This window comes from Hemitrygon akajei, chromosome 1 (assembly GCF_048418815.1).
Source record: "Hemitrygon akajei chromosome 1, sHemAka1.3, whole genome shotgun sequence".
Taxonomy (NCBI): Eukaryota; Metazoa; Chordata; class Chondrichthyes; order Myliobatiformes; family Dasyatidae; genus Hemitrygon; species Hemitrygon akajei.
Window position 1 is genome coordinate 8,340,425 of NC_133124.1, and position 26,374 is coordinate 8,366,798.

At 44.4% G+C, this 26,374-nt stretch overlaps 1 protein-coding gene across 5 annotated transcripts in view; it reads right to left on the minus strand.

Annotated features, from left to right (window-relative positions):
• Window positions 1-19,160: 19,160 nt before the first annotated feature.
• amph (amphiphysin) overlaps window positions 19,161-26,374 on the minus strand; it is a 226,351-nt gene continuing 219,137 nt past the window's right edge. For 4 of the 5 annotated variants that reach the window (XM_073031088.1, XM_073031308.1, XM_073031038.1 and 1 more), the window contains 3 exons: window positions 25,847-26,134; window positions 23,625-23,726; window positions 19,161-20,264 (listed from right to left, as the gene is read on the minus strand). In XM_073031088.1, the coding sequence (XP_072887189.1) occupies window positions 20,157-20,264; window positions 23,625-23,726; window positions 25,847-26,134 (498 nt within the window). In that variant the 3' untranslated portion in view covers window positions 19,161-20,156. The remainder of the gene's footprint in view (window positions 20,265-23,624; window positions 23,727-25,846; window positions 26,135-26,374) is intronic. The other variant, XM_073031229.1, reaches the window with a different exon arrangement.

Genomic DNA, 26,374 nt, shown 5'->3' on the forward strand with positions numbered 1-26,374 from the left:
GAGTTTCTTTAGTATTTGGTGTATGTTACTCTAGATTTCCAGCATCTGCAGAATCTCTTGACTATGACTGTGAGTCTATGACCTATTGACCTACCCGAGACGTCTTTGGACTGTGGGAGGAAACCAGAAGACGCAGAGAAAACACACACATTCCACAGGGAGGATGTACAGAGACTCCTCACAGGCGCTGAGATTGAACTTCAAACTCTGACGCCTCAAGCTGTAATAGCGTGGTACTGACCGCTGTGTTACTGTGGCAACCCACATCATCTTGCTGTGCACCTGTAAGGCAAGGGGAAAGTGCTCCTTTCCACCACAAAACTTTGTTTTTTATATTTGTTGGACATGATTGGGGAACGGTCCTGAATGAGTCTTTTGCTGCAGGTCCTTCATTTGGCTCATGATGTGCCAAATTTTTAACCTAACTTCAATCTAACTCTTACCTCGTACAAAGTTCAAACTACGTATATGTTACCATTTATTATTCTGAGATTGGTTTTCTTGCAGGCATTCACAGTAGCTACAAAGAAATACAATAGAGTCAATATAAAATTTCACACAAAGATGGACAAACAACCAATGTGCAAAAGGTGACAGATTGTGCACATACAAAAAGAGAAACTAATAATAACTAATTAATTCTGAGAACATGAGTTAGATAGATAGATAGATACTTTATTCATCCCCATGGGGAAATTCAACATTTTTTCCAATGTCCCATACACTTATTGTAGCAAAACTAATTACATACAATACTTAACTCAGTAAAAATATAATATGCATCTAAAATCACCCTCTCAAAAAGCATTAATAATAGCTTTTAAAAAGTTCTTAAGTAGTTTACTTAAATACATTGAGTCCTAACCCTGGCACTTTAACATATCTTACTCCTGGCGGTTGAATTGTAAAGCCGAATGGCATTGGGGAGTATTGATCTCTTCATCCTGTCTGAGGAGCATTGCATCGATAGCAACCTGTCGCTGAAACTGCTTCTCTGTCTCTGGATGGTGCTATGTAGAGGATGTTCCTTCCTTACCAGCTTATTAAGACGTGAGGCGTCCCTCTTCTTAATGCTGCCTCCCCAACACGCCACCACAAAGAAGAGGGCGCTCTCCACAACTGACCTATAGAACATCTTCAGCATCTCACTACAAACATTGAATGACGCCAACCTTCTAAGGAAGTACAGTCGACTCTGTGCCTTCCTGCACAAGGCATCTGTGTTGGCAGTCCATCCTTGCAAATGGGTCTGTAGGTTGTGGAATCAGTTCAGTGTTGGGGTGAGTGAAATTATGCATGCTGGTTCAGGAACCTGGTGGCTGACCCTTGTGGTATGGGACGTAACCCTCGTTAGGTTGAGCAAGCTAACGCTTTTCTATTTAGAGCAGAGGATGAGGTGCCTTGGTAGAGGTATACAAGATGATTAGAGGCATAGGTCAAGTGGACTGCCAGAGACTTTTTCTTCCAGACAGAAATGAGGGGTCTTAACTTTAAGGTGATGAATGTTATGTTTTTCACACAGGTAGTGGTGAGTGCATGGAATGCCCTACCAGGAGTGGTGGACGAGGCAGATGTATGCCAATGCTGCTTGCAAGGAGTTCGTACGTTCTCCCCTCGACTGCGTGTTTCCACCGGATGCTCCGGTTTCCTCTCACACTCCTGTGAGTAGGCTAGGATTAAATCGGGGTTGCTGAGTGGAGTGGCTGAAAGGACCAGGAAGGCTTATTCTGAGTTGTATAATCAATAATTTTATTTTTAAAAATTCAGACATTTAAGAAATTCTTAGATAAGCATACAGATGAAAGAAGAATGGAGGGCTTTGAGGGAGGGAAGGGTTAGATTGATCTAGAGTAGATTAAAATGTTGGCACAACATGGTGAAAATCAGTACTGTGCTGTAAAGTTCTATCACTTAACACAACTGATTTCCCCCGTACCTTTCTAGTAAATTTCCCCTCTACAGTGTAGAAATGATTCCATTCAGAAAAATTACAAGAGACTGATGGTGATGTTGAAAATCACAAAGGGTTTGAACTGAAATCATTATTTTCAATGATAAAGGATGAGTAATCGCAGGGCAGGCTGCATCTGATTCAAAAAAAAGACAAGTGTTATGTACCCGTGACACGTGACAGTGGTACCCTTGTCACGTGACTGGGGTTGAAGCTATACTGGACTTCAGGTAATGGTCTTGTGATGGTGGAGTGATGTCATTTTCCCGCCAGTAGAGGTCATGTGACAGTTTTTTTTTACAGGGTATAAAAGGAGGACCCCTCCCTGTGAGGAGGGGCAGTTCGTGGCTGGATTTGCCATGTTGACTTCATGCCACTGCGTGATTTAATGTTATGACACAGTTTAGTTGAAAGATGAAGTTTTATCTAATGTCTAAAGTTTAAAAGGTCATTGCCAGCAGTTTCTCTACAATACTGCTAGTTGAGAATCAGTGGAGAGTGAAGATTGGAGTTCGGGAGTTAAAGATCGAGGAGATTTTAAAAGCAGAGTTTTGTGGCAATTAACGAAAAAGAGCTTTAACCAGCAACCAATAAGCATTTGGGGTTGATCTGCAAGAGCAAATGAAAGGAAGGCAGGGGCAAGTGTAGCGGCCGTCGATTGAGTGACAGAGTCAGAGTGGTCATCTTGAGGCTTTAGCTCTTCAAGGCTTTAACGAGGAGAAGCTTCAGTCAGAGAGAGCAAAAGAAAAGAAAAGCTCGAGGTTAAGTTTATTTTCCTTCCCTTCTTTATATCTGCTCACCTAGGAGAGTAGAGATCACAGACAAGAGAAAATCTGCTGATGCTGGAGAACCAAGCAACACACACAAAATGTTGGAGGATCTCAGCGGGCCAGGCAGCGTCTATGGAAAAAAGTACAGCTGACGTTTCAGGCTGAGACTCTTCAGCAGGATTGGGGGAGGAAAAAGAAATCAGTAGGGATGCCAGGCAGGAAAGTTGAATGCTCTTGCAGGATGTGGGAAGGCAGGGAGACCTCCTGTGCCCCTGACGACTACACCTGCAAGAAGTGCATCCAGCTGCAGCTTCTAACAATCCGTCTTAAGGAGTTGAAGCTGGCACTGGATGAACTCTGGATCATTTGGGAGGCTGAAGGGGTGATAAGACATACAGAGAGGTAGTTACACCAACGTGCAGGACACAGAAAACTAGGTGAGAGTCAGGAAGAGGAAAGGGGTTAAGGAGCCAGTGCAGAGTACCCCTGTGGCCATCCCCTCAGCAACAGATACCACTGTGGATACCATCGGACTCTCTTCCAGGGAAGATGGGCCTTGTATGGAAGGAATGGTTTGCACCTGAACTGGAGGGAGACTAATATCCTAGTGGGAAGACTTGTTAATGCTGCATGGTGGAGTTTAAACTAGAGTTTCAGGAGGATGGGAACCAGAGTGCCACAACAGTTTGTGGAGGTAGACAGGAGATTCTGTGAACATGAAAGGGACCCCAGATGGTAAATTGCCTAGCAGGTGCCAGGGTGAGGGGCATCTTGGATTGCGTCCACAACATTTTGGAGAGGCAGAGCAGCCTTGGTACGTATGGGTACCAACGCGATAGGAAGGAAAAGCAATGAGGTCCTGAAAAGAGAATTTAGGGACCTAGGCAAAAAACTAATAGGACCTCCAGGGTAGTAATTTCTGGATTGCTACCTGTGCCACCCCTGCACCAGTGAGGGTAGGAACAGGGTGATTTGGTAGATAAATGTGTGGCTGAGAAGCTGGTACAGGGGGCGGGGCTTCAGGTTCTTGGATCATTGGCATCTCTTCTGGGACCTGTACAAAAACGATTGGTTGCACCCAAACCCAAAGGAGGACCAATATTCTCGCACACCACACACAAAATGCTGGAGGAACTCAGCAAGCCAGGCAGCAGCTGTGGAAAAAAGCACAGTCGACATTTTGGCCCGAAACTCAGGATAGGATAGAGGGTTAAAAAAACACAAAGGATGCGTGCAGACAAACTGTCAGGAAGGGCAGGCAGATGATATGACAAAACTGCAGCCAGGAGGCTGAGTATCAGAGCATCAGGGACATGGAACCAAAAAGGGTAGCAAATATCTCAATGCACGGAGTACAACAAATGTAAGTCGGGTGATCTGGTTGCACTTCTACAGATTGTCAGGTATGATGTGGCCATCATTGATTAGTAGCTGAAAGATGGTTGTAGTTGGGAGCTGAATGTCCAAGGTTACACATTGTATTGGAGGGATAGGAAGGCAGGCAGAGGGGTTGGTGTGGCTCTGCTGGTAAAGATGTGATATAGGATCGGAAGATGTTGAACCCTTGTAGGTTTTGTTAAGAAACAGCAAAGGTAAAAGGACATTGATGGTAGTTATATATAGGCCTCCAAACAGTACTTGGGATGTGGACCACAAATTACAAACGGAAATAGAAAAGGCATGTCAAGAGGGCAATATTATGACAGCCATGGTAGATTTTAACATGCGGGTACGTTGGGAAAATCAGGTTGGTAATGGATCCCAAGAGAATGAATTGGTTGAATGCCTACATTGTCATTGAGCCTACTGGGGATTAGCTATATTAGATTAGGTGTTATGTAGTGAACCGGAGGCAGTTAGGGAGCTTAAGGTAAAGGAACCTTCAGGAAGCAGTGATCACAATATGATTGAGTTCAACTTGAAATTTGATAGGGAGAAAGTAAAGCCTGATGTAGCAGTTAAATTACAGTTGTATGAGAGAAGACTTAGCCAAACAAATTGGAAGGAAACTCAAGGATGACAGCAGAGCAGCAATGGCTTGAGTTTCTAGGGAAAATGAGGAAGGTGCAGGATAGATGTATTCCAAAAAACAAAGAAATAACCTAATGGCAATAGAGTACAACCTTGGCTGGCAAGGGAATTCAAAACTAATGTAAAAGCAGAAGAGAAGGGCATACAATATAGCAAAAATCAGAGGGAAGATAGATGATTGCGAAGCTTTTAAAAACCTACAGAAAGCAACTAAAAGAATCATTAGGAAGGTAAAGATGAAATATGAAAGCAACCTAGAAAACAATATCAAGGTGAATAGAAAAAACTTTTTCAAGTATATAAAAAATAAAAGAGATGATAGTGGACATAGGACTGCTAGAAAATGAAGCCATAGAAATAATAACGGGGACAAGGAGATAGCTGATGAACCAAATGATTATTTTGGATCAGTCTTCACTGTGTAAGACATGAACAATGTGCCAGGTGTTGAAGGGTGTGAGGGAAGAGAAATGAGTGCAGTTACTTTTACAAGGGAGAATGTGCTCAAAAAAACTGAAAGACCTAAAGTTACTTAAGTCACCCGGACCAGATCAACTGCATTCTCGGGTTCTGAAGAGGTAGTGGTACAGATTATGGAGGCATCAAGAATCACTGGACTGTGGCATGGTTCCAGAGTACTGGAAAATTGCAAATGTCATTCCACTTTTAAAAAAAGGCGGGAGGCAGCAGAAAGGAAATAATAGAGAGTTAGCCAACCTTGGTGGTTGGGAAAATGTTAGAGTCAATTATTAAGGATGAGGTTATGGAGTACTTGGTGACATAGGACAAGATAAGACAACGTCAGCATGATTTGCTTAAGAGAAAATCTTGCCTGACGAGCCTGTTGGAATTATTTGAGGAAATTACAAGTAGAATAGATAAAGGGGATGCAGTGGATGTTGTATATTTGGGTTTTCGGAAGGCTTTTGACAAGGTGCCACACATGAGGCTGCTTACCAAGTTAAGAGCACATGGTATTACAGGAAAGTTACTGGCATGGTTAGAGCATTGGCTGATTGGTAGGAGGCAGTGAGTGGGAATAAAATGATCCTTTTCTGGTTGGCTGCCAGTGACTAGTGGTGTTCCGCAGGGGTTGGTGTTGGGACTGCTTTTTATGCAGTATATAAATGATTTAGATGATGGAATAGATGGCTTTGTTGCCAAGTTTTCAGATGAGGTGAAGATTGGTGGAGGGGCAGGTAGTGTTGAAGAAACAAATAGGCTGCAGAAGGACTTAGACAGAGTAGGAAAATGGCAAAAGCGATGAAGCCACACTCAGGCTGTAGCCTCCAACCTGATGGCATGAACATTGACTTCTCTGACTTCCGTTAATGCCCTTCCTCTCCTTCTTACCCCATCCCTGATATATTTAGTTTTTTCCCCGTCCCTTTTTTTTCTCTCTCTCTGCCCATCACTCTGCCTGTTCTCCTTCTTCCTCTGGTACTCCCCTCCCCTTTCTTTCTCCCTAGGCCTCCCGTCCCATGATCCTTTCCCTTCTCCAGCTCTGTATCCCTTTTACCAATCACCTTTCCGGCTCTTAGCTTCACCCCACCCCCTCCGGTCTTCTCCTAACATTTCGCTTTTTCCCTTCCCCCTCCTACTTTCAAATCTCTTACTATCTTTCCTTTCAGTTAGTCCTGATGAAGGGTCTCGGCCCGAAACGTCGATGGTGCTTCTCCTTATAGATGCTGCCTGGCCTGCTGTGTTCCACCAGCATTTTGTGTGTGTTGTTTGAATTTCCAACATCTGCAGATTTCCTTGTGTTTGCTATAGAATTTGTGGAATTTGTTGCCACATGCAGCTGTGGAGGCCAGGTTATTGGGTGTATTCAAGGCAGGGGTTGAGTGTACATGGCATCAAAGGTTACAGGGAGAAGGCCGAGGAGGGGAAATAGTGGATCAGCCTTGATTGAATGGTGAAGCAGACTCAATGGGCCAAAGGGCCTAATTCTGCATCTATGTCTCATGGTCTTATGTTGCTAAGACACCAGACAAAGTTAAGACTCAAAAGATCGAGCATGGTATGACTAATGTCCTGAGCTCCGCATTTATAGACAATAGGTGCAGAAGTAGACCATTCGGCCCTTTGAGCCTGCACCACCATTTTGAGATCATGGCTGATCAATTCCTATCAATACCCAGTTTCTGCCTTGTCCCCATATCCCTTGATTCCCCTAGCCATAAGATACCTATCTAGCTCCTTCTTGAAAGCATCCAGAGAATTGGCCTCCACTACCTTCCGAGGCAGTGCATTCCAGACCCCCACAACTCTCTGGGAGAAGAAGTTTTTCCTTAACTCTGTCCTAAATGACCTACCCCTTATTCTCAAACCATGCCCTCTGGTACTGGACTCTCCCAGCATCTGGAACATATTTCCTGCCTCTATCTTGTCCAATCCCTTAATAATCTTATATGTTTCAATCAGATCCCCTCTCAATCTCCTTAATTCCAGCGTGTACAAGCCCAGTCTCTCTAACCTCTCTGCGTAAGACAGTCCAGACATCCCAGGAATTAACCTCGTGAATCTACGCTGCACTTCCTGTACAGCCAGGATGTCCTTCCTTAACCCTGGAGACCAAAACTGTACACAATACTCCAGGTGTGGTCTCACCAGGGACCTGTACAAATGCAAGAGGATTTCCTTGCTCTTGTACTCAATTCCCTTTGTAATAAAGGCCAACATTCCATTAGCCTTCTTCACTGCCTGCTGCACTTGCTCATTCACCTTCAGTGACTGATGAACAAGGACTCTGAGATCTCTTTGTATTTCTCCCTTACCCAACTCTACACCATTCAGATAATAATCTGCCTTCCTGTTCTTACTCCCAAAGTGGATAACCTCACACTTATTCACATTAAACGCCATCTGCCAAGTATCTGCCCACTCACCCAGCCTATCCAAGTCACCCTGAATTCTCCTAACATCCTCATCACATGTCACACTGCCACCCAGCTTAGTATCATCAGCAAATTTGCTGATGTTATTTTCTATGCCTTCATCCAAATCGTTAACGTAAATGGTAAACAGCTGTGGTCCCAATACCGAGCCCTGTGGCACCCCACTAGTCACCACCTGCCATTCCGAGAAACACCCATTCACCGCTACCCTTTGCTTTCTATCTGCCAACCAGTTTTCTATCCATGTCAATGCCTTCCCCCCGATGCCCTGAGCTTTGATTTTACCCACCAATCTCCTATGTGGGACCTTATCAAATGCAAGAAGCATTTGTCAAAGCAAGAAGCATTGTAGGATAGGCAGATGATAGTGCTGAAGGAGAGATAGCTGGTTTACAAACAGAGGCAATGTGTAGTGAGGAGAGGCTGGTTTACAAACAGAGGCAATGTGTAGTGAGGAGAGGCTGTTGATAGGGAAAAATTTCAGTTAACTGGATGAGTTGCCATGTAAAAGGTGGACAAAATCAAAAATGGTGAATACAGGACAGAAGGTGTTATATTTTAATGCGTGCAGTATATGGAATAAGGTAGATGAACTTGTAGCACAGTTGTTGCAGGCATCACGGAATCATGGCTGAAAGAAGATTATAGCTGGGAACTTAATGCCCAAGGATGCACATTGTATCGAAAGGACAGGCAGGAAAGCAGAGGGGGCGGTGTTGCTCTGTTGGTAAAATAAAATGGAATCAAGTCAATAGTAAGAGGTGATATAGGTTCAGAATCTTTGTGGATTGAGCTAAGAAACTGCAAGGCTAAAAAGACCCTTGCCCAATGCTAAAATGCCATTCCCACCCTGCCCAATGCAAAAATGCCATTCCCTATTCCCAGTTCCTCTGTCTCCGCCGAATCTGCTCCCAGGATGAGGCTTTCCGTTCCAGGACTTCTCAAATGTCCTCTTTCTTTCAGGATCGTGGTTTCCCTTCTGGCGTCATCAAAGATGCCCTCACCCGCATCTCCTCCACTTCCCGCACTTCAGCCCTTAACCCATCCTCCCGTCACCACAACAAGGACAGGGTTCCCCTTGTCCTCACCTACCACCCCACCAGCCTCCGGATCCAACACATTATCCTCCGCAACTTCTGCCACCTTCAACAGGACCCCACCACCAAGCACATCTTTCCCTCCCTACCCCTCTCAGCTTTTCGCAGGGATCATTCCCTCAGCAACTACCTGGTCCACACGTCCCTCCCCACAGAACTTCCACCTGGCACTTATCCCTGCAAGCGCAAATGCTACACCTGTCCCCTCACCTCCCCCCTTACCACCATTCTGGGCCCCAGACAGTCCTTCCAGGTGAGGCAACACCCCACCTGTGAGTCTGCTGGAGTCGTCTATTGCATCCGGTGCTCCCGGTGGTGGCCTCCTCTACATCGGGGAGACCCGACGCAGATTGGGGGACTGCTTCGTCGAGCACCTCCGCTCCGTCCGTCACAATAGACAGGATCTCCCGGTTGCCACCCACTTCAACTCTGCCTCTCATTCCCATCTAGATATGTCCATACATGGCCTCCTTTACTGCCATGATGAGGCCAAACTCAGGTTGGAGGAGCAACACCTCATCTACTGTCTGGGTAGCCTCCAGCCTGGTGGTATGAACATTGAATTCTCCAACTTCCGGTAATTCCCTCCCCCTCCCCCTTCCTCTATCCCAGGTCCCTCTCTGCCTCTCTCCCCTTTCAACTTTCTGCTTTTTTATCTCTACAGTTCTTTCATGCTTATCCCCTCCCCCTTTATCTTTCCTCTGATTGGTTTTCCACCTGGCGCCTCTAGGCCCTACCCCCTCCCCTATCTCTATTACTGGGCTTCGGCCCTCTCTTCCCCCCCCATTCCTGATGAAGGGTCTCGGCCTGAAACATTGGCTATTCTTTTCTCACAGATGCTGCCTGGCCTGCTGAGTTCTTCCAGCGTTGTGTACGTAGTCTTTGATCCACAGCATCTGCAGTTGTATTTTTGTGTAAAAAGACCCTGATGGGAGTTGTTTACAGACCCCCAAACAGTCATAAGGATGTAGCCTGCAAATTGCAACGGGAGATAGAAAATGAATGCCCAAAGGGCAGTGTTACACTGGTCATGGAGGTCTTCAATATGCAGGTAGATTGGGAAAATCGGGTTGATGCTGGATTCCAGAAGGGGGAATTTCTGGAGTGCACACAAAATGGCTTTTTAGAGCAGCTTGTGGTTGAGCCCACTAGAAGCTCAGCTATTCTGGTTGAGTGTTGTGCAATGAACCAGAATTGATTAGAGGGCTTAAGGTAGAAGAACCCTGAGGGGGATGTGATCATAATATAATCGAATTCTCTCTGCAATTTGAGAGGGAGAAGCTGAAGTCAGATTTATCAGTATTACAGTGGAGTAAAGGGAATTACAGAGAATTGAGAAGAGCTTGCACCAGTCATCACTGTGGAAGACACTAACAGTATGGTGGAAGTTCCAAGTGTCAGGGGCCATGAAGTGTGTGAAGTTACCATTACTAGAGAGAAATTTCTTGGGAAATTGAAAGGTCTGAAGGTAGATATGTCACCTGGGCCAGATGGTGTACACCCCAGAGTTCTGAAAGTGGTGGCTGAAGATTGTGAAGGCATTAGTAATGACCTTATAAGAATCACTAGATTCTGGAATGGTTCGTAAAGACTGGAAAATTGCAAACATCACTCCATTCTTCAAGAAGGGGGAGAGGCAGAAGAAAGGAAACTATATGCCAGTTAGTCTGACCTCAGTGGTTGAGAAGATGTTGGAGTCGATTGTTAAGGCTACTTGGAGGCACATGGTAAAATAGGCCTCGGTCAGTATGGTTTCCTCAAGGAAACACTTTGCCTGACAAATCTGTTAGAATTCCTAGAAGAAACAGCAAGCAGGATAGGCAAAGGAGAATAGGTTAATATTGTATACTTGGATTTTTAGAAGGCCTTTGACAAGTTGCCACACATGAGTCTGTTAACAAATTAGTGGGCCCATGGTATTACAAGAATGATTCTAACATGGTTAAACCTGTGGTTGATTGGGAGGAGGCAAATAGTAGTAATTAATGGAGCCTTTTCTGGCTGGCTGCCAGTGGCTTGTGATGTTCCACAGGGGTCTGTGTTGAAAGTGATTCTTTTTATACATCAGTGATCTGGATGATGGAATTAATGGCCTTGTTGCAAGGTTGGCAGATGATATGAAGATAGGTGGAGGAGCAGGTAGTTTTGAGAAAGCAGAGAGGCTCAGAAGGACTTAGATTAGGAGAATGAGCAAAGAAATGGCAGATGAACAGAAGTGTTGGGAAATGTATGGTCATGCACTTTGGTAGAAGAAATGAATAGGTTGACTATTTTCTAAATGGAGAGAAAGAAGTGCAAAAGGATTTGGGAGTCATTGTGCAAGATTCCCTAAAGGTTAATTTGCAGGTTGAGTCTGTGGTGAGGAAGGCAAATGCAATGTTAGCATTCATTTCAAGAGGGCTAGAATATAAAAGCAAGGATGTAATGTTGAGACTTTATAAAGCACTAGCACTTGGAGTATTATGAGCAGTTTTGGGCCACTTGGTAAGGAAGTACTGGAACTGGAGAGGATTCAAAGGAGGTTCATGAAAATGATTCCAGGATTGATCAACTTGTCATATGAAGAGCATTTGATGGCTCTGAGCCTGTATTCACTGGAATTCAGAAAAATGAGGGGTTACCTCATTGAAACCTATCAAATGGTGAACAGTCTTTATAGAGTGTATATGGAGAGGATGTTTCCTATGGTGGGAGAGTTTAAGACCAGAGGACACAGCCTCAGATTAGAGGGGTGTCCTTTTAGAACAGAGATGAGGAGGAATTTCTTCAACCAGAGAGTGGTGATTCTATGGAATTCATTTCCACAGGCAGCTGTGGAGGCCAAGTCATTATGTATATTTAAGGCAGAGGCTGACCGATTTTTGACTGGTCGGGGCATGAAGGGATATGGGAGAAGGCGGGAGATTGGGGCTGATAGGAAAGTTGGATCAGCCATGACGAAATGGCAGAGCAGACTCGATGGGAAAAATGGCCTAATTCTTCTCCTATATCTTATGGTGTTATGGAGACTCAAACGAGAGGACATAGGTTAATGGTGAAGGGTGGAATATTTAAGGGGTACCTTCTTGACTCAGAGGATCGTGCAAGCGTGAAATGAGCTGTCAGTGGAAGTGTTGGATGCGTGTTCAATTTCTATATTTAAAAGAAGTTTGGATAGGTGGGAGAGCTATGGTCTGCTTGCAGGTCAATGGAACTAGGCTCAACAACAGTTTGGCACAGTTAGATGGGCAGAATGGCCTGTTTCTGTAGTGCTTTATGTCTCTAAGACTCTACAGACAAAGTGGTATTACATGGATAGGGTTGTGAAGAAAGCTGTTGGCACGTTAATCTTCATAAATCAAGGTATTGAGCACAGGAGATAAGATGTTGAACTTGTTTAAGACATTGGTGAGGCCTAATTGGGAGTACTGTATGCAGTTCTGGTCACCTACCTACAGGAAAAATATAGAAACATAGAAAACCTACAGCACAGTACAGGCCCTTCAACCCTCAAAGCTGTGCCAAACATGTCCCTACCTTAGAACTACCTAGGCTTTACCCATAGCCCTCTATTTTTCTAAGCTCCACGTAGCCATCCAGGAGTCTCTTAAAAGACCCTATCGTTTCCACCTCCACCACCGCCACTGGCAGCCCATTCCACGCACTCACCACTCTCTGCGTAAAAAATTTACCCCTGACATCTCCTCTGTACCTACTTCCAAGCACCTTAAAACTGTGCCCTCTTGTGCTAGCCATTTCAGCCCTGGGGAAAAGTCTCTGACTATCAACATGATCAATGCCTCTCATTATCTTGTACACCTCTATCAGGTCACCTCTCATTCTCCGTCGCCCCAAAGAGAAAAGGCCGAGTTCACTCAACCTATCCTCATAAGGCATGCTCCCCAATCCAGGCAACATCCTTGTAAATCTCCTCTGCACCCTTTCTATGGTTGAGATTGGAAGAGTTGAGGGAAAATTTAAAGGATGGTGCCTGGATTTGAGGTCCTGAGTTATAGGGAAAGGGTGACTAGCTTAGAACTTTATTTTATTTATTTACTTAGAAGTACAGCATAGAATATGCTCTTCTGATCCTTTGAGTCACACAGCCAACAACCCACCGCTTTAACTCTAGCCTAATCATGGGACAATTTACAAATCAACCTACTAACTGGTAATTCTTTGGACTGAGAGGAAACTGGAGTACCCAGAGGAAATCCACCTATTCCATGGAGAGGATGTACAAACTCCTTACAGGGATTGATCTCCAAACTCTGCCCTAAGCTGAAATAAAGTTGCACTAACCACTACACTACTGTGGCACCAATTTCCTAGGAGAGGGGCTCCCAACCTGGGGTCCATGCACCCCTTGCTTGATGGTATTGTTTACTCAGGATGGCAAGAGAGTGGAATGAGCTGCCAGTGGAAATGGTAGATATGGTTTTGATTGCAACATTTACGACAAGTGTAGGTAAGTACATGGGTGGGAGGGGTACTGAGGACTATGGAGGTGCAGGTTGATGGGATTAGGCAGAATAACGGTTTAGTTCTGACTAGGTGAGTGGGAGGGCCTGCTTCTGCACTGCAGTGATCGATTGCAACTGGCCTAATCTGCTCCTGTACCTTATGACTAAACACTAGGTATTAACTGTCTCCAACAACAGAGGTTTAAATCACTGTAGCACACTCAAAATGCTGGAGGAACTCGGCAGATCAGACTGCATCCATGGAAATGATTGAACAGTCGACATTTTGGGCCCAGAGACTTCTTCAGGACTGGAAAAGAAGGGGGAAGACAACAGAATAAAAAGGTGAGGGGGAGGAAAGGAGGATAACTAGGTGATAGATGACCAGACAGAAAGGAATCTGACAGGAGAGGAGAGTGGACCATAGGGGAAGGGGAAGGAGGAGGGGACCCATGGGAAGGTGATAGGCAAGAGAGAAGAGGAAGAAGGCCAGAGTGGGGAATAGAAGAACAGGGGGAGGGGAGAGAATGCTTTTTTTCTGGAAGGAGAAATCACAATTCATGCCAACAGGTTGGAGGGTACTAAATCTCTTTGTGCTGGATACTACATTTACCCAAAACTACTTCATCTGCTTTCTCGAGATCCATATTATGTCAGTAAAATCATCCCTCAGAAACTGATTGGAAAGCTGAGCCTACTGGGCCAGAACACTTCACTCTGCAACTGGATCCTAGACTTCCTGACTGGGAGACCTCAGTCAGTCCGGATCAGGAGCAGCATCTCCAACACCATCACACTGAGCACGGGGGCTCCCCAGGGCTGTGTGCTCAGTCCACTGCTGTTCATTCTGCTGATCCACAACTGTGCTGCAACACCCAGCTCGAACCACATCATCAAGTTCGCCAATGACACGACCATGGTGGGTATCATCAGCAAGAATGACGAGTCAGCTTACAGAGAGGAGGTGCAGCGGCTAACGGACTGGTGCAGAGCCAACAACCTGTCTCTGAATGTGAACAAAACAAAAGAGATGGTTGTTGACTTCAGGAGGGCACGGAGCGACCACTCTCCGCTGAACATCGACGGCTCCTCGGTAGAGATCGTAAAGAGCACCAAGTTTCTTGGTGTTCACCTGACGGAGAATCTCACCTGGTCCCTCAACACCAGCTCCATAGCAAAGAAAGCCCAGCAGCATCTCTACTTTCTGCGAAGGCAGAGGAAAGTCCATCTCCCACCCCCACCCTCATCACATTCTACAGGGGTTGAATTGAGAGTATCCTGAGCAGCTGCATCACTGCCTGGTTCAGAAATTGCACCATCTCGGATCGCAAGACCCTGCAGCGGATAGTGAGGTCAGCTGAGAAGATCATCGGGGTCTCTCTTCCCGCTATCATGGACATTTACACTACACGCTGCATCCGCAAAGGAAACAGCATTATGAAGGACCCCATGCACCCCTCATACAATCTCTTCTCCCTCCTGATGTCTGGGAAAAGGCTCCATGACCAGACTATGTAACAGTTTCTTCCCCCAAGCTATCAGACTCCTCAATACCCGAAGCCTGGACTGACACCTTGCCCTATTGTCCTGTTTATTATTTATTGTAATGCCTGCACTGTTTTTTGTGCACTTTACGCAGTTCTGTGTAGGTCTGTAGTCTGGTGTAGCTTTCTCTCTGTTTTTTTTTTACGTAGTTCAGTCTAGTTTTTATACTGTGTCATGTAACACCATGGTCCTGAAAAACATTGTCTCATTTTTACTGTGTACTGTACCAGCAGTTATGGTCGAAATGACAATAAAAGTGACTTGACTTGAAGAGAAGGAAAGAGGCTGCATCCTCTCTAGCTGTGGTTTACCTCCCAACCAGCCAAAATGTTTCTCTTATCTGCAAGGCACAAGTAAGGAACAATCGATAACTTTTCACTTTTGTTCAAGGGATGGGCAAATAGCGAGGCCAGCATTTATCCCTTGTTACCAACGGCGCCTGGTTAAAGCGGGGTTTGCCAAGTGATTTGAATTGAGCAGTTTAGAGTCAACCACATTGCTGTCTATTTGAAGATCCATACAGGCCTGACGAGAAGAAACCAGACTAGAACAGTACAGTACAGGAAATAGGCCCTTTGGCCCACAATGTTGTGCCTATCCAATTAAATTGGTAATCAATGATTAAACCAATCCCTTCTGCCTACACCATGCCCAGAATGTTCCATTTCTCTCACATTTATGTGCGTCTCTGACAAGCCCCGAATGTTTCTACAGATTTCATTCTGTGAGGAATGTTAGTGAACATGAAAGGTTCCAGTCACCAACTTTCATCAATTTATTCCATTAAATATATTAAATTCTCAAAGTGCCGAAGAGAATTTGAACTTGAACTTATGGGATTACTGGATATCATAACCATAATGCTTTCTGTCTCTAATTTATTAGCTTGCTTGTGGCAGCGTTCCATTGAGCACATTCGCCTGGAGCGCTGCCTCGAGAAATTCAGCATCACTCATCCATCCCCCTGCCATCAGGCCGTGCTCTCTCTACATTGTTACTGTCCGGCAGATGGCACAGGAGCCTCAGGTCCCTCACCATCAGATTTAGGACAGTTATTACCCTTCAACCATCAGGCTCCTGAAGCAGCATGGATAACCTCACTCACCTCAGCACTAAACTAATTCTGCAACTTCCAGACTCACTTTCAAGGACTCTACACCTCATGTTCTCAGTATCATTTATTTTTTTATTTTCACAATTTTCTTTTGCACGTTGGTTGTTTGTCAGGCTTTGTTTGTGTCTAGTTTTTCATAAATTCTATTAAATTTCCTTATTTTCCTGCAAGAAAATGAGGTAGTATGTGGTAGAAATACACACTTTGATAATGAATTCACTTCGAATAAAGATGTGTGGGTTAGCTGGTCCCTAGTGTGTAGGAGAGTGGGAGAATTAAAACAAACTTTGATAATATATTTATTTTCAACTTTGAACTTCATAGGTAATACCTTGGACCTCATAGAGTTCTTCATGGTTCAATTTGTAATCCATTCCTGGACCAGAGTGAAATGTACACAGACCAGTGTCTGTGTAAATCAGTTGCTACAACATTGAAAATGCTAGTGGGATTCTGTCGAGTGACTTGGAAACTTAGTAAAATCAGCCCATTTTCAGAGTGTATGTACCAAGCAGTGCATTAGATTGTCCTACAGATCAAGCAAGGCAGCAAAACATAGTGGACTTATATATGTAGTGAAATGTGGAAAAAGAGCTCTCCAAGAATAGAATTATGCCTTCTGTCTGGCTGTTTGCATTGCTAGGTGCAGATTAAGAAAAGGAACAAATTAATGGAGTAATGCACACAACATTCTGTGTGTCAGGCAGCATCTAGAGCTGGGAGTTCCCAGTCTTTTTTATGCCATGGACCCCTGCCATTAACTGAGGGGTCCATGGACCCCAGGTTGGGAAACCCTGATCTATGGAGAGAAAAGCCGAGGCCCTTCTTTAGGACAGGTCTCTTCCTGTTGGAAGGTCTCAGCCTGAAATGTTGACTGTTTATTCCCCTCCATAGATGCTGCCTGACCTGCCGAATTTATTTATTTATTGGGATACAGAGCAGAATAGGCCTTTCCAACCACGCTGTCCAGAAATCCCCTGATTTAATCTGAGCCTTATCACAGCACAATTTACAATCACTAATTAACCTATCAACAGGTACATCTTTGGACTGTGGAAGGGAACTGAATGGATGTGGAGAGGATGTTTTCTATGGCGGGGTATCCAAAATTAGAGGGCACAGCCTCAAAATTGAGGGACGACCTTTTAGAACAAATGTAAGGAGGATTTTTTTTAGCCAGAGAGTAGTAAATCTGTGGAATGCTCTGTCATGGGCTGCGGTGGAGGTCAAGTCCATGGGTATATTTAAGGCGGAATTAGATCATTTCCTGATTGATCAGGGCATTAAAGGAAATGCCAAGAAGGCAGGTGTATGGGGTTGAGTGGGATCTGGGATCAGCCGTGATGGAATAGCAGAGCAGACTCGATGGACTGAATGGCCTAATTCTGTTCCTGTGTCTTATGGTCTTGGCTACAGAGGGACTGAGAAAGATTAGGAGAATGGGCAAAGTAGTGGTAGATGGAATGCAATGCCAGGAAGTGTATGGTGGAAGACATAAAAGGGTAGAAGAAAGTTCAAAAATCTGAGATGCAAAGGGACTTTAGAATCCTTCTGTAGGATTCTCAAAGGTTAATTTTCAGGTTGAATCTGTGGTGAGGAAGGCAAATGCGATGTTAGCATTCATTTCAAGAGGACTAGAATATGAAAAGTAAGGATGTAATGTTGAGGCTTTATAAAGCACTGGTGAGGCCTCACTTGGTGTATTGTGAGCAGTTTTGGGCTCCTTATCTAAGAAAGGATGTGCTGACATTGGAGACGGTTCAAAGGAGCATCACAAAAATGATTCCAGGATTGAACGGCTTGTCATATGAAGAGCATTTGATGGCTCTCGGCCTGTATTCACTGGAATTCAAGAGAAAGAGGGGTGACCTAATTGAAACCTATCGAATGGTGAAAGGTCTTAATTGAGTGGATGCGGAGAAGATGTTTCCTGTGGAGGGAGAGTCTATGACCAGAGGTCAAAGCCTCAGGATAGAGGGGAGTTCTTTTAGAATGGAAATGAAAAAGAATTTCTTTAGTCAGAGGGGTGAATCTGTGGAATTCATTGCCACAGGCGGTTGTGGAGGCCAAGTCATTGGGTATACTTAATAGACAATAGGTGCAGAAGTAGACCATTCGGCCCTTCGAGCCTGCACCGCCATTTTGAGATCATGGCTGATCAATTCCTATCAATACCCGGTTCCTGCCTTGTCCCCATATCCCTTGATTCCCCTATCCATAAGATACCTATCTAGTTCCTTCTTGAAAGCATCCAGAGAATTGGCCTCCACTACCTTCCGAGGCAGTACATTCCAGACCCCCACAACTCTCTGGGAGAAGAAGTTTTTCCTTAACTCTGTCCTAAATGACCTACCCCGTATTCTCAAACCATGCCCTCTGGTACTGGACTCTCCCAGCATCTGGAACATATTTCCTGCCTCTATCTTGTCCAATCCCTTAATAATCTTATATGTTTCAATCAGATCCCCTCTCAATCTCCTTAATTCCAGCGTGTACAAGCCCAGTCTCTCTAACCTCTCTGCGTAAGACAGTCCAGACATCCCAGGAATTAACCTCGTGAATCTACGCTGCACTTCCTGTACAGCCAGGATGTCCTTACTTAACCCTGGAGACCAAAACTGTACACAATACTCCAGGTGTGGTCTCACCAGGGCTCTGTACAAATGCAAGAGGATTTCCTTGCTCTTGTACTCAATTCCCTTTGTAATAAAGGCCAACATTCCATTAGCCTTCTTCACTGCCTGCTGCACTTGCTCATTCACCTTCAGTGACTGATGAACAAGGACTCCGAGATCTCTTTGTATTTCTCCCTTACCCAACTCTACACCATTCAGATAATAATCTGCCTTCCTGTTCTTACTCCCAAAGTGGATAACCTCACACTTATTCACATTAAACGCCATCTGCCAAGTATCTGCCCACTCACCCAGCCTATCCAAGTCACCCTGAATTTGCTGATGTTATTTTCTATGCCTTCATCCAAATCGTTAACGTAAATGGTAAACAGCTGTGGTCCCAATACCGAGCCCTGTGGCACCCCACTAGTCACAACCTGCCATTTCGAGAAACACCCAAGGCAGAGGTTGATAGGTTTTTGATTAGCTAGGGTATGAAGGGATATGAGGCAGGATGCAGGAGACTGGGCTGTGAGGGAAAATGGATCAGCCATGATGAAATGATGGAGCAGACTCCTCGGGCCAAATGGCCTAATTCTGCTCCTATGGTCTCATGGTCTAAGAATCATACTGTAGTTATTTGCAAACATCGGCCTGATATGTTCAAATTCTTTAAATAACAGGACACCGCCAGCAAGTTGAGTTTATTATTTCTCTTTATTCCAGCATGAGCAGTGGTGAAATGGAGAGCAGTACAGGACTACACATTAATACAATACCTAGGTTACAATGCCTATCCTTACGTGATTGTATATTCCATGGAGTTGGAATTAAATATTTCAGACTGTTGCTACGAGGATAACTAGAGGGCACGACGTTCAGTAATTGGTGCACTGATTCATTTCTCCCTGTAAATCCCTGTTGATTTATTTCGTGAAGAAGCCAGGAGGTGGTGCAGTCTTGTCCTTCGAACATCATTCTGAAAGTGATCATTTTTAACGCACGATACATTACAAATACAGTTTCCCAGACTCATTTTGGCAATAGAGCAATAGAATTTGTTCAAAAACAGAGCCAGCACGGATACTGGGAGGAGGGGAAGGCTGCGACGCACGCGGTGAGGAGATGCAACGGTACAGTCACTCATCCCACATCACTGCAAAGACAGTTCAGCTCTGCGGGTATACAAATTAAAAAAAAACAATTTGCAGCCAACAGGTCAAAACTTAATAAGTACACACAGAATCGACTAGATAGGCTACCAAAATGTGATGTGTTGCAGCAGATTTTACATAATGCACAGTGCAAAACATGGACTTGTCATTGGGAGGACTACACCACCATTATACCGACAGGAAGAGGTGCATTCAAGAATATCGTTAACTCCAGGAAAACACAAACATAATGTTGGACTTCGATAAAGAAATGCATATTCATTTTTATAGCTTGTTGAAAATAGATTATATCAAGGTCAGTGCATGCTTCCTGTGTCTTAATATACACTGCCTCATTTCAGTGTTTGTGGTCATTAGATATGTTGAGCCTCATGGATCAGGCTTTGCATCTCTGGCACCACCCTTTGACAAATCCAAGGACACAACCGTGTTGTGGGAGACCATGTGGCTTGGGAAGCAGAGTCCTGCTTTTTATTTCTCTCCGGTAACTTCCACACCGACGGAGCCCGTGGCCAAAGTCTATTCCAGTTGCTGGGTGAAATTCTTGGGGAACAGCCCCTTGTAACCGTGGGCAGTACCATATTGAATCCAGTCTGACTCCTTTATACCCGTGAGCCAGCCCGCATCCTGGGAAAAGCACACGAACAAGATAAAGAGCAGTGTCCACTTGTACTGAGGCTTAATGATAGCGTTTGTCTTTCAGCAATGTGCTGTACAAAAGATAACCCTTCAAGTAGTAGTATTATTATGGGTAATGTAGCAGTTAGCATTTGTACTGCCAGCGATTGGGGTTCAGTTCCTGCAGGTGTCCGAAAGGAATTTGTACATAATTCCTCTCTGTTATCCTAGTCTTTTCCCACTGTGGTTGGGTGAGATGAGAAATGGAGGTTATAGGTTAAAGGTCAAGGGTGAAATATATAAGGGCAAGCTGAGGTGGAGTGAGTTGTTGGTGAAGGTGATGGATTGCAAACTTTGAAAGATGTTTCAATAAGCGATGCCTCAAAGACTCGGCATCCATCATTAAGGACCCCCATTACCCAGGTTATGCCTTGTTCTCATTGCTACCATCAGAAAGGAGGTACAGAAGCCTGAAGGCACATACTCAGTGATTCAGGAACTTCTCCTCTGCCATCCAATTTCTGAACCCGTGGATAATGAACCCGTGAACACTACCCCACTACATTTTTATTTCTGTTTTTTGCACTACTTATTTCACTATTTAAAATGTATACCCTTACTGTAATTCACAGGTTTTTTTCTCTATTATTATATATTGCATTGAACTGCAAACTTCACAATGTATGCCAGTGATATTAAACCTGATTTGGATAAGTACATGGACAGAAAGTGTGTGATGAGCTACGGTCCAAGTACCGGTCGATGGGACTAGGCATAGTAACTGTCTGGCACAGACTAGATGGGCTGAAGGGCCTGTTTCTGACCTGTAGTGTTCTGTGACTCTCAGAAACATTTCTGTTCTGTAAGTATCAGGCATTACTGTCATAGACCCTAGAACAGTACATCACAGGAACAGGCCATTCAGCCCACAATGTTGTGCTGAACCAGCTAAAAAGTAAATCAAAAACCTCCAAACACTAATCCCTCCTACCTACCCCCGTGTCCACATCCTTCCATCTTCCTCATATCCATGTGCCTATCCAAACATTGCTCACGTATCTGCCTCTACCACCATACCAGGCATCCACCACTCTGAGTAAAAACCATACCCTTCACACCCCCGTTGAACCTTCCCCCTCTCACATTCAATACATGCCCTCTGGTGTTAGACAATTCAACCCTGGGAAACAGATACTTTCTGTCCACTCTATTGATACCTCTCTTAATCTTATAGGTCTCTATCAGATCTCTTCTCAGCCTCCCTTGTTCCAAAGAAAACAACCAAATTTATTCAGCACATGCCCTCTAAACCAGGCAGCATCCTGGTAAACCTCTTCTGCACCCTCTCCAAAGCCTCAACATCCTTCCTATAGTGGGGCAACTAGAACTGTATTCAATACTCCCGATGTGGCCTAGCCAGAGTTCTTTTTATAAAGTTGCAACATAACCGCTTGACTTTTGAACTCAGTGCCCTGACAAATAAAAGTAAACATTCCATAAGCCTTCTTAACCACCCTATCGACCTGTGCAGCCATTTTCAATGAGCTATGAACTTGGATCCCAAGATCTCACTGTTCAGCAACATTATTAATGCTCTTGCCCTTAACAGTGTACTGTCTTCTTACATTTGCCCTACCAAGGTGCAACACTTCACATTAATCTGTGTTAATTGCCATCTGCCATTTCTCTGCCCATATTTGCAACTGATCCATATCTTGCTATATTCTTTGCCAGTCTTCTACACTATCCAAACACCACCAATCTTGGTATCATCCACAAATTTACTAACCCACCCATCTATATTTTCATCCTGCTCTTTTATAGACATCATAAACAGCAGAGGTCTCAGCACAGAACCCTGTGGAACACCACTAACTACAGACCTCCAGCTTGAATAAATCCCTTCAACCACCACCCTCTGTCTTCTCTGCACAAGCCAGTTCTGAATCCAAACAGCTAATTTGCCGTAGATCCCATGTATCTTAATCTTCTGGATTAGCTTCCCATGAGGGACTTTGTCAAATGCCTTACTAAAATCCATGTAGACAACATCCACTGTCCTACCCTCATCGATCTCTCTCCTCACCTTGTCAAAAAGCTCGGTCAAGTTGGTAAGACATGACCTAAACCACACAAGGCCATACTAACTCTCCCTAATTAGGCCAAGTCGTGAGGTAGAGTTGAACTGTTCAGAAATCTGATGAGAAGAGTGAAAACATTGTTGGGTTGATGGCGAAGTCTGATACAATGAGAGCATAATAGAGACTCTTAGATCGACACATGGATGTAAGAAAAATGAAAGGACATAGGCTGTGCAGGAGGGAAGAGATAGATTGACTGTGGAGTATGTTGGAGTATTGTGAGCAATTTTGGGCCCCTTATCTTAAAAAGGATGTGCTGACATTGGAGTGGGCTGAAAGGAGGTTCACGAAAATGATTTCAGGATTGAATGGCTTGTCATAGGAGAAGTATTTGATGGCTCTGGGCCACTACTCACTAGAATTCAGAAGAATGAGGGGTGACCTCATTGAAACCTATTGAATGTTGAAAGGTCTTGATAGAGTGGATGTGGAGAGGATATTTCTTATGGTGGTAGAGTTGAAGACCAGAAGACACAGACTCAGAATAGAGGGGTGTCCTTTTAGAATGGAGATGAGGAGGAATTTGTTTAGCCGGAGAGTGGTGAACCTGTGGGATTCATTGCCACAGGCAGCTCTGGACACCAAGTCATTGGGTATAGTTAAGACAGAGGTTGATAGATTCTTGATTAGACAGGGCATGAAGAGTTATGGGGAGAAGGCAGAAGATTGGGGCTGAGAGGAATAATGGATCAACCATGATGAAATAGTGGAGCAGACTCAATAGGCCAAATGGCCTAATTCTGCTCCTATATCTTAGTCTTATGGTATGTTGATCAGCATAGTATCATTAGCTGAAGGACCCCATACCATATTGTTCTATGCTCTATGTTCTACTTAACAGCCCTTTAGAAACTTTAAAATATAATTTCTTCCTAAAGGCATCCTTCTTTCCTGCATATGCACAATTAGCAAATAATAAGGTTTCATCATGAGAAAATTTTAGACTGTAAGACATCAGAGCAGTATTGGGCCATTCCGCCCATTGTGTCTGCTCCAGCATTCCATCATGGCTGAGTTATTTTCCCTCTCAACCCCTTTCTCCTGCCTTCTCCCCATATCCTTTAATACTCTGACTAATCAAGAACTGACCAACCACCGCTTTGCCAGTGAATAGATAGATCCCTAAGCTCTGTGTACTTTATAACATTATAAAACTCTCTCAAAGTTATATAAAGAAACTTGCTACTGGAACTTCAGCAGGTTTGTTCCACATTTCAATTCTGTTTACCTGGTCTTCTATTGTCTCAGATGGAATCACCAACACAACATCTCCTGGCTCTAAGTTAAGTTCATCGTCATTGGCAGCTTCGAAGTTATGGACTGCTTGAACCTGTTGGAAAATTTGACCATAAAATTCTATCAGTTTAGAGAATGGTTTTATAGAATAAATGCATTTTTTGTATGGTAACATTCCTCGCTCGTCTCTAATTACATTTGTGATGGAAAATGAGGTTTTTGAGCCATTGCAGTGTGGTGGTGAACTTACTTCCACTTTGCTTGGAAGCTCCAAGATTAAAACCAGCAATGATAAGCTATTATCACATTTGTGGATGACGAATCATCCATTTTGAATGTCCATTCTCTGGAAAATGTGTCTGATTATCCACTCAGTCTCTTATCATCTTGTACAGAGGGGGGACCTTAGTTATGATGGTGCTAAACTCCTTTGCTTGCATCTTTAGAAACAGTTCTATGTCCATCTTTAATATCTCTATCTTTCCCTTTCAGGGTTTTTTTTGAAGTCCCTGACCTGGAGTTACACGCTGACTTTGGTTCTTTGCGGGAATGGGACCCGCTCCCGGGGTTTCACGACCGGCCGTTATTCGACATGCCAAGGATGCGGCCTAAGTGCTTAGCTTGCCTTTGGAGGCCTGGGACCTTGTGGCTCTGGAGACGGACAGATCGAATGTTGGTGTCCCGGCAGGAAATTGGTGTGTCGTGGGACTTGGAAGATCTCTGGCTGTGTTTAGAAAAAGCGATGCAATGGACTTTTAACATTATAAACCAGCGAGTTGTTTGTTATGTCGCCCCTCTCGCTGTGAAATGGAGACACCTCTTTCCCCCTTATTAGGGAGAGAGAGAGCCTGTTTTTTTGTCGAATACCAGGTGGACAAGTAGTCTTTGCAGTATTGCCTTGACCTCTCATCTTCCTTCACTCCAAAGAGAAAAAAACGTATCTTGCAACCTTTCCTCATAAAGTCCAAAGTAAGTTTACTATCAAAGTATATATGTCACTATGTACAACCCTGAGATTAATTTTCTTTACAGGCATTCACAGTAGAATGAAAAAAACTCAATAGGATTGATGAAAAACTACTCTTGATGACTGACAAACAACCAAGAAGACAAACTGTGCAAATACAAAACACATTAGTCATAAATAAATAAGACCATAAGACATAGGAGCAGAATTAGGCCATTCAGCCATCGAGTCATCACAAGTAAATAAGTAATGCTGAGCACATGAGTCATAAAGACCTCGAAAGTGAATCAACAGGTTGTGTGTTCTGCTGAAGGGTCTTGGCCCGAAACACCAACTGTACTCTTTTCCACAGGTGCTGCCTGGCCTGCTGTGGTCCCCCAGCAGTTTGTGGGTGCAACAGGTTGTGGAATCAGTTCAGAGTTGAGATGAGTGAAGTTGTCAATGCTGGTTCAGGAGCCTGATGGTTGAAGGGTCATAACTTTTTCTGAGCCTGGTGGTGTGGGACCTAAGGCTCTTCTATCACCTTCCAGATGGCAGCAGCGAGAAGAGAGCATGGCCTGGATAGTGGGGTCATTGTTGATGGAAGCTGATTTTTTGGTGTATTGCGAGCAGTTTTGGGTCCTTTATCTTTGAAAGAATGTGCTGAAATTGGAGAGAGTTCAGAGGAGGTTCGTGAAAATGATTCTGGGATTGAAAGGCTTATCATATGAGGAACGCTTAATGACTCTGGGCCTGTACTCACTGGAACTCAGAAGAATGAGGGGTGACTTCATTGAAACCTATCGAATGTTGAAAGGGCTCGATAGAGTGGATGTGGAGAGGATGTTCCCTGTGGTGAGGGTTTCTAAGACCAGAGAACACAGAATAGAGGGAAGACCATTTAGAAGGGAGATGAGGAGGAAATTCATTAGCCTGAGAGTGGTGAACCTGTGGAATTCATTGCCACAGGTGGCTGTGGAGGCCAAGTCATTGGGTATATTTAAGGCAGAGTTGATAGATTCTTGATTGGTCTGGGCTTGAAGGGATACGGGAAGAAGGCAGGAGACTGGGGCTGAGAGGGAAATGGATCATCCATGATGAAATGGCTGAGTAGACTTGATGGGCCAAATGGCCTAATTCTACTCCTCTATCTTATGGTCTTATGGCAGCTCTCCCTGTAGACATGCTCATTAATGTTATTTTAAAGAAAGCCTCACGTCAATTTTGCAGCGGTTGATTTGTAGTAACAGTGATACACAGAAGCTTACCTTGTACATGAAGCCAGGAGGCATGGGCTGTGGCTTGGCAGCTTCGACCTCGGGTGTGTTCTGTTGCTGAGGGATGCCCGTACTCTCTGTATTGACTTGCTGCTCGTCTTCAGCTCTATTCGGCTCTTCTGTCTCTTCCGCTACACTGGGCACTGGAGCTGAGCTCTCTTCCTTGGCTGGCACCTCAGCTGCCTCCTGCACGGCCACAGCGTCATTCACAGCAGGGCCCTGATCATCCTCATGCTCGTTGTTGGATGCCGGCTCGATAACCATCGAAGGAACCGAGACCTTTCAAAAAGGCGCACAAGTCAAATTTCAAAATCTCTCAGAAATAGGAGTGACATGTCAAAGGTGATATCTCAATATCTCAGTTGTTCAAATTACACTCAGTGGCCACTTTATTAGGTACACCTATACTCCTGCCCATTAATGCAAATATCTAATCAATCGTTGTGGCAACTCAATACATAAAAGCATGCCGTCACGGTCAAGAGGTTCAGTTGTTCAGACCAAACATCAGTTTGGGGA